General features: G+C 37.5%; 1 protein-coding gene across 1 annotated transcript in view; it reads left to right on the top strand.

Moving 5' to 3' along the window:
- SH2D4B (SH2 domain containing 4B) overlaps positions 1 to 8,815 on the top strand; it is a 66,884-nt gene extending 58,069 nt beyond the window's left edge. Inside the window, exons 7-8 of the mRNA XM_003207781.4 lie at positions 3,511 to 3,731; positions 6,620 to 8,815. Of these exons, the coding sequence (XP_003207829.1) occupies positions 3,511 to 3,731; positions 6,620 to 6,712 (314 nt within the window). The 3' untranslated portion in view covers positions 6,713 to 8,815. The remainder of the gene's footprint in view (positions 1 to 3,510; positions 3,732 to 6,619) is intronic.
- Positions 8,816 to 9,347: the final 532 nt, after the last annotated feature.

The raw sequence follows: 9,347 nt of genomic DNA, 5'->3' as shown, positions 1-9,347 counted from the left end.
TTTAAGAGACTGGCAAGGATTAGAAAGAAAAAAATCCCTTTCAAATAACCAGTGATTTCCTCTTCCAGAGTCCATTTAATATCCTAACTAGCACAAAGAAGAGCATTGGTGATTCTAAACCTCTTACCAGAGCCTTGGGAAATCAAAGTTTCTTGACTTCGGTTCAAGCGATGTTAAACGTTCATAAGGGTTTCACAGATGTTGTTAATTTCTCTAAGCCACTCCAGGAGTGTGCAGTGCCACTCTTTTTCTACTTGTCCTGAGAATAGTATAATATTTTCGAAGGGGTGAAGCAAGACTTTCAGTGCTGCCATCACCACCCAATGTAGAATTGAACCATAGAACAATAAAATAATTGGAAGATAGAGAGAGAAGGGTGGGGGGAAGAAATGGCACTATTTGAGAGTCAGGAGAGAAAAAGAGAGGAAAGTATCTGGCTGACAGTTTATTACACTATCTTTAGTAGAAAAGAGAATAAAACAAAAAGAAATTGGCTGTGAGCAATGTAGCTTTTCTCACCTACTCAATGACAAAAAGTGCCCAGACCAGAAATACACTCTGGCAAGGAAGATAACATCATGTGGAAGCCTTGCAATGTTTTAGCTCTACTGGTGGGATCTGACAGCGGGTGCACAGATTCTTTAGTATTAAACTAATTGTTGCTTAAAGAATTTGATATTGTATACCCGATGGTATCTTGAGACTACGGTTCATCATATAATGCAAGCCATTTTTTGTTTTGATTTTATGATTTTATAAACAATTTTTTGTAGCTGGCGAGTTGCTTAGGCCAACTCATTCATCATCAGAGCTGTGTAACCATTCAGGCCCTGGTTAGGCTTAGAGAAGGGTAATTGTAACATCACCCACTTCCTATCCCCAAAGTTAGCAGTGTGTTTTTAACCTAGAATTACTGTATAAACATTGATTATTGGAGCTAATATGCTTTTTGTTGCTGATGGAACTGTTTGTTCTTTCCTGCACCACTGAGTGCTGTGAACTTGTTATGGTATATACCTTGTCTAAATTTGTTTCTGGGAAAGATTTTTCATGGAAGTAGGTATTGTAATAATAATAGAAATCTTTCTTAGTGTATTCAAATTCAGTTAGTTTAAAGGCTGGATGTTTGCCTTAACGAAGAGTTGGATTTCTCGGCATGTGTCACCTGGTATATGGCTCTGCATAATACGCTGTATCATATGGATTCATACTTGTACTGTCTTTTCATTTGAGCAGAGTTTGAGAGTTACTTTTAACGATTCATCTTGGAATTCTCCCAGTAACTCCGTTTTTAGTACTGCAAAGTGTAGCAATTGACACTGATAACAGAGCAGTTGCATGCTGTTTCTGAACAAGTGCATATGTTTGCATGTTTACTGCTTATTTTGTGTGGCAGGTGTAAAGATGATGTAATATCCTCCAAATAAATGATTTGTACCTTATTCAGCAGAGCATGTATGTATATGTTTCTACTCAGTCCTACTGATATTTCATTAGGGACCTCTGAGTCCCTCTGGCTCTGAGCCTTTGTCATCATTGTCAGCGTTGCACCAAGTAAAACTGTAAAAGAAACTCATTGCCTCAAGGTAGACAAAAATGGAATGAGGAAGAACTTTTCTGTCTTTCTTAACAGTGCACACATTGCTTGCTATTAGGATCCAAATCTCGTCAGTCCCTTCCCACACCTTCCAGAGTGATCATTTTCTGCATGGGCTTAATTAGAGCATCCCACAGTTTGGTCTTTGAGGTAGGCTCTGCTTTGTACTGTCAGTTCCTGGGATGTGCTTATTAATACACTAAAAAACAGTGTGGTTTTCAGCACTTGAACTCCATGGAATGTTCACTGGGATGTGTGCAGCGTTACATAATGACAACCAGTTCCCTTAAATATAGTATATATTGTAATATTTATGTATTTAGCTTACAGAGAGTAACTTTGGAACATGTATATATATTATTTATTGACATATATGCCCTGCTTGCATCCAGGATGGCCTAACTCAGCATCTGTTCTTGATTAAAGTGAGCATCTGGTATTTTACAGATAATTATGAGACATGAGCTTATTGTCCTCTAGGCCTATCAGACAAATAAGAACCAAACTCTCCATGTGAACAGTGAGACATGTTTCTGATCACACCGTTTGCGTTGTACCTCAGGGTTTATCTGTTGTACCCTGTTTGCCTGCAAAAGTACCAGCAACATCAGTGCTATATCCTAGGATTAGAAATGAAAGAAGTGATGAGGATGTATCCAGCACATAAGAATAAAATGGGAAAGTTGAAAGCTCTGCTGTTGTTAAACTTTCTCCTTTGCTTACTGATCTGAATTTGTAATCCTTCTTGTTTCCTGAGAAATAGGTTTGTCATACAGCAAAGAAATGAATTCAGGGAGGGGGAATGTAAAAAGCAAACAGTTAGTGACCAGGATATTGAGAGCTTTTTCCCTGACACATTTTCTAGGAAGTTAGGTTGGCTCAGGGGGAAAAATAGCATAAAACCACAGGATGACAGCTATGTACTGCAAGAAGCTTCACAAAATTTTGTCTTTTTCTAGTGCAAGGTGCATAACTCATTATTGTTCATTATGAGCCATAAACACTAGCTCAACTATGATTAATGTATCCAATATCCACTTATTTGTGTTTGTATCTAGTTCATGGCTACAGATATTTTAATTAAAGGAGGCTATTACTCTGAACTTAAGGCTAAAAGAAGAGGACTGCAATCTTTGTTTTTTGTTCTCCTCTGTAACAGCATTTCCTAGAAAAGCAAGCCTGTGACCAGATAACCTAATACATTCATCTCTGTTAACAGTTCTGATAGCTGCAGGATTTGGTTTCATACAATCATAGAATCATAGAATGGCCTGGGTTGAAAAAGACCTCAGTGTTCATCTAGTTTCCACCCCCCTGCTGTGGGCAGGATTGCCAACCACTAGACCAGGCTGCCCAGAGCCAGTTTATTTTTGCTCCAGTTTATCTGTATGCATCTGAAACAAGTTGTTGGGTGAAGAAAACCCTAGCAAAATGCTTTTTCTTCAGGCACTTCAGGCACTGGCATAGTTTTCATTCCTTAGGATCTGTTGAAACACTTGAAAGTCAGAAGCATAGCAATGCAATCACAAATATCAGCGAGATAGTTCAGGTTCAAATTGCAACGCCAAATTGTGCTAGTTCTAATAAATGATCTCTTGTTCACAAACCACGTGTCTGATGTACCAGTTGTGTTTATGCACCTCCTCTGAAAGTGTGGTAAAGTGGGAAAAAGTGATTCTTAACCAGATAGTTTAAAGACATATCTAATGCAACACCATCACATCTTCTATAGCTAACTCTCAAAAGCAGATAGCAGTTATGTAGTCTCCATAGCTGTAACTCCTCCTACAATCATTTGAATATTAAGAAGCTAAGCAATTTTAATTTTACTTATACTCTGCAATTGTTTCATTGGTTCTGCTAAGTTCTGCCAATCTGTTGTCATCTTAACTGCAGCTTTTTTTCTTTGCCAGGCATTATTAGCCGCCAGGAGGCAGAAGAGCTGCTGATGAATAAATCTGAAGGAACATTCCTGGTGCGAGTCAGTGAGAAAATCTGGGGCTACGCATTGTCTTATCGCCAACAAAACGGGTTCAAACACTTCTTGGTTGATGCTTCGGGGGATTTCTACAGTTTCTTGGGGGTAGATCCAAACCGACATGCAACACTGACAGACCTTATTGATTTTCACAAGGTAACACTCACTAGGTAGAGATCAATAGTTGAGTGGAGGTCATTAATAATTTAAAGAGTAGCCATGTAATTTGAAACCACACTAGAGAGAAGTAAGGATAGCAAGGAAAGGAATATATGTGTGTGTATGTATTCTAGAGTAAGCCTTGCTTTAACATTTATAGTCGGTATCTTTTGTTGCAGTGAATCAGAAAGCTGTTCTCCTTTCTCTGCAGACATCTCTTGTTTGTGTTTTCTTCTAAGCGGAGTCTTATGCCATTTGTACTTTCATAGGCAAAAAACAGACTAGTAAGGGTTGAGAGAACGAACACTTTTTGAGCCTCCTTGCTTTACAGAATTGCATGAGAAATACCACGGGAAAGGTCTTTTAATGAAATTTCAGCATTTTTAGCCTTTGATGTGAGGGCTGTAATGTGCTAAAGCAGAGCAGTGGAGCACTGCAGGAAAGAAAGGAATATGGAGGTTTTCTGTTGTAGGGAGGTGCTAAGAGTTGTTCCTTATCATCCAAAATGACTTGATGAGAGTAACTTAATTGAGGTCTTACCTGAGTTTAGATAGATTTGAATTACTTTGTCTGTAACTCTTGTTTCCTGTTTAGCAAAAGGAGACGAAATATTAGCGCTGTTTCTGGTAGCATAGGCTGTTTTCATCTCATCTCTTTCTCCATCCTCTTCATCAGTTTTAATTCTCTTTTTCTCTCTTACTGAAAGCTGTCTAGCTTTCAGTTTCTCTTCAACCTCTTTTCTATTTTTCTGTCCTTTTTCTTTTTCATCTTTTTACCCCCTTATCATTTTTTCACTCATACTTCAAACTAATTCTATTATTTTTTTTTGTTCTTTCATTCACAGCATTTAATTTTTCCAATATTCAGTCTCACAGACACTAAGCAGAGATTATTTTTCTTCTAATCTCCCTTCCATTCTGAATCTTTGGCATTTCACTTAGTTTGCAACTTCTCTTCCGTCAAACCTGGAGCTGCATTCCTTAAATTACAACTGTTATTAGCAGTACAGCATACTGTAAGTCAATTCTTTTGGATTTTATTGGTTTAACAAAATGAAGTTGAGTTTCTCAGAATTTGCATTTTATGAAGGAAGAGGAATTATAGTGTGATATGCTTCATAGAAACATAGATGGTCATCAAGGGCGGAAAATCCCAAACTCATTCAGGTTGACTGAAAATGATGTATTTGTTCTGTTTTTGTTATGACTTTTCTCATCCTAGGCAATTGCTGTACTAGAAACCTATCTATTTACAGACAGCAGTAGAGTACTTTTCAGAAGCTGAATAGCTTTTAGTTCCCTATGTTTAAAGGTTTTTTTAGATATCCCTTGATAATAGATATTAGTTCCCCCTATATTAGGCCTATCAGAGTAACTCCTTCACCTTTAATGTCACCACACAGTTCTCTTTTAAGTGTCTAGCTTAACAGCTACGTTAAAACTGCTCCCTTTGACAACCAGTTCTGCAGGCTTCTTATCTTCTCTCTCATATGGTTTCCTCAGAAGCTTCTCTGCCTGCCCATCCTGGTGATGTACATTGCCAAGTGCCCTACAGCCTTTTGGTAACTGGCTATGCAATTTTGATTTCTCCAAATCAAAAACCTTTCTCTTCCAGCTATTGCTGTATTATTTGAGGAATTGCTGCTTCCTCATTACTGTTTTTGCCAAGAGTAGAGCTTCCTAACCCAAAAGATGCCAAAACTTCTTGAAGGTTCCTTTTGACTTTCAATCAAAATGAGCAAGGCTGGCATAACTAGTCCTTCAGTTATTAGCGCTTATTCATTTACAACTGCTTCATTTCAATTAAAAAAGTCAACACCAAGAAATCACTCCACTGGTTGTTAATGGGAAGAACAAATATCTTGCAGAAAGAATGTAAATTTCCATTTTCAGTTCTTTGCACCCATGTATTGTGCAGCAAGCAGCAATAATATATCCCACGTAATTGCTAAATCCTTGTATTTGCTTTCTCATAACTTTCTCAAAAGTATATAATTTGAGTAATGAATTTTCTGAACTTAGCCTGATGAGTGACTTGGGTGGAACTGCATCTTGGACTCTGCATGCGTTCTGAGGAAACCAGGCACCAAATTTCCACTGCATTTTAATGGAAACTGGATCCCTTTTGAAAAATTTAGGCCTAAAACTTGAATCAAGTTTTATGCCATTGCAGTCAGTAACAGTACATGTGTAAATCCCCAACTTATGCAATAACAAAAATGAATTATCGTTACTATAGAAGTAATGCAAAGACCACTTTTCTCTACTGTTTTAGTAAGTTCCTTATTATTATTATTCATCTTAGTGATCAATTACTAGGATTACAGGTTTGTCATGTGGATATCTAATTGATGAAAAGAGGTGCTATTTTTAAAATTATTTTTACCTTAGCAAGATTACTATCTTCTGCTTGTCAGCCAGAAAGTTGTTAGGCTGTTGTGTGTGAGCACTCAGCATTGAGCTCTTGCTCAGTCTTCTTGGGAAAGTTTCCAGCATCACAGAGGCTGTGGGAGTAGCTCAGTAGGACCGCTATGTCTGTTAAATTAATCACTGAGAACACTTTAATGCATCTATAGCTGTTTGTCTTAGCATAGCAACTTAGAGGTGAGTCAAATCACAGCATTTTTGGTGCATCAGCTATTTGATACCAATTTGATACCTGTTTGATACTGGCACAATTTATCACTGACATAAATACGAAATAAAGCAAGAAGAAAATACATAGTTGATAGGATCCCTTAGCTGATCTTTATTTATTTTTATAAAGGATGCTTTGTAGCTGATTACCAAACAAGTGATTTTTTTTAACGCTATCAGCTTTTCTTAGAATTCAGGGAAAGACTTAGATGTCTATGAATTATACTCTAATTTGTTTTATCTTTCTAGGAAGAAATCATCACATCCTCAGGTGGGGAGCTGCTACTGGAGCCGTGCGGACAGCAGAAGAATCCACCAGACTACAGCCCTTTATTTGAGTAATCAGGATTCATTGAAATGTGTTCTGGGTAGCTGCAGTAATAATAGATAGCCACAAAAGTAAACACCAAAAAGTAATTAACAGACTTTATAAGCCACTGGTCTTGTGGCCAAAGAGTATCCTCATTAGAAGACCCCAAATGTTTCTGCTTCACATGTGATTTATCAAGATTATTCATATTGCAAGCTTTTTAAAGATGAAAAACTACTGACAGATTACAGATGAGGACTATTTCCAGGAATTTTTAAAAGGTTGTGGCCAATTGTAGTGAAAGCTAAGTTGCTGTCCTAATTTTCCTGACGTTTAAGATTGAAAATGCAAAATCATATACTTTTAACAGATTGAAGTATGGCTGGGAACTATTCGTTGAGCCTTGTGTAATGTACCAATATTGTTGAACAGGCTCTTTATTCCAAAGCAAAATTTGTCAGTTTTTATTGATGATCTCTTCACTCAGTTGTGCACTTTTGGAAGCAAGCGATGCAGTCTTAACATGTCCTTTTCCAGTTTGTGATTGCTCAAATGATTAGATATAGCTGGAGTCTTTGTATCCTGCTTTTCAATACAGACTGACAAAGTTCACTGCAGCAGAGACAGTCGGAACAGTCACTCTCATTCTGTTTACAATTACATGCAGTTGAGCTGCCTTGGAAGGAATTCTACAGTACAAAAAAACGATCAGTTCAGAATAAACTTGTTATTCTCGTAACCACTATTTGATTTGTAGCAGCAACTACGACTCATACTGACCTTGTCATGTTTAGGTTTTTTTCTGATGTATGAGATACATGCTGGAGATTCCTACTTTTACTATGCTCTAGTACTAGATTTCTTCCTTGGCTGAGCTGTAAGTGGTTACTGTAACACCTCAATCAATTCAGGAAATGCAGTATGTAAGCAATGTTTATTAGCTGGAGTTGCTCTTAGTGTACAGTTCCCAGATAAGACATCTGGGCTTTTCACAGCAACTGAGTTTTCTGAGATAGGACATGATTTAGCTGCAGCTGATCTCTTGAGATACCAAGTGACTTGGAAGCTAGATAAAGAGCCAAGATACCTAGGGTGTCTTGGATTTTTTTAAAAGTATGGTCCTCTACAGATCACCATGGTCTGGATGGAATATAGCTCTGCAATTCTGAATGTAGACTTAATTAACTCCTCTCGTACAATCTATGATCTCTGTTAAAGAAGAAGCCTGGTATGGTATGTCTCATCTGGGACAACAGTGCTCCGGAACATGGAGCTCAGCACAGTGGTGATTCACTGTGCATTTCAAATATGGACACTGTAGAAGCCATAAGTAAGCTGCCTTTCCCTCTGCCCTCAATAGAACATTCAGTAAGAGCTATCTAAACCCTCCGAAGAGCCCCCGTATCTATTAGCTGCTTTCTTACCTTTCAGAGGTAAGTATCCATACTTGTAAGTACCCATACATATTTCTGAGGCCAGAATGTTGAAGAAAGAAATTGACATTCACAGAGACTGTTGAGAATAGTTCAATTAATTTCTAATTAAAAAGTTCTCAGCATCTTCCCTTTATTTATTTATTTACTTGCTTATTTTAGGGATAAGAAGGCTTGGACATATAGCTTTTTATCCTATGTGTCCTGTTCTGATGTAGTCAACATCATAACAGCCTCATCATTTTCACTTGGGACTACATTTCCTTAGTTTTGTTAATTTTTCTGCTGATTCCATCCACTTCTCGTTCTACTTTTTACCTGGCTTTAAAATAAATTTCTTTTAAGTTCCTCTGCAAATGAAATTGCTGTCTGGAAAACTGCAATTTCATCTGAGAAGTTTATTATGCTAATAAATGTCAGAATTCTCAAATAAAGGAATTGCTTTTTTTCCATAGCTTCACAGAAACAATGAAAAACAACTAGCCAATTCATAGAGAATCAGCAAAGAAAAACTCGACAATATATAACAAGAAGCAGCAGCAGCAGCAGTGAAATAGAGTGCAACTTGACTGAAGATAAATTTTGAAAGAAACAAAGGGAGATCATAGCAAGGAGAAATTAAGAACAGAAACTTTCCTTGGTAGAGATGTGCAGTTGCTGTCTGCACTGATAAAAAAAAGAAAAAAAGGGGGAAAATATACACTGATAAATAATAGGGGAAAATGTGCTTATCTCATAGTTTTGGAAGCATTTTAGCAGTTTGCTGCCCTTGGAGGAAGAGTAGGCACTGCTGCCTCAGAGCTTTCAGCAGTAAGGTGAGTTTGAGCTCAGTGTACCTTTCACAAGAGTTGGCCTGGTCCATTTTAAAGCCTTGAACACTGTATCTGCTCTATCCTGTCTACCTCTACATTTGCTGTTTTCTGAAGCTGTTCATCTCCGTGTACAAAATTTTTTCCTCTGCTGCAGTTTCATTGTCTAGAATGGGCAGTTTTATTCTTTTTTGCAGTGACCTTTAAGCCTCGCTTTCTGATATGTTTTTCTATCAGTAGCTATTATTGGGTCATACAAGGTAGGTGTTATGGATTTTCATTATAAAATTGCCAGGCCTTCTTTTTTGTCAGTGAGACCACAGGGAATATGAGAGACCTACTACAGTAATTCTGTTTCACAGGGAAAAATGTTACAGCAATAAGGAAAACTTTTAAACACTTTTCTTTATGTCTGTTTGATAGCA

The sequence above is a fragment of the Meleagris gallopavo genome, chromosome 8 (genome assembly GCF_000146605.3).
Source record: "Meleagris gallopavo isolate NT-WF06-2002-E0010 breed Aviagen turkey brand Nicholas breeding stock chromosome 8, Turkey_5.1, whole genome shotgun sequence".
NCBI classification, from domain to species: domain Eukaryota; kingdom Metazoa; phylum Chordata; class Aves; order Galliformes; family Phasianidae; genus Meleagris; species Meleagris gallopavo.
This window is presented reverse-complemented; position numbering and strand designations above follow the sequence as displayed.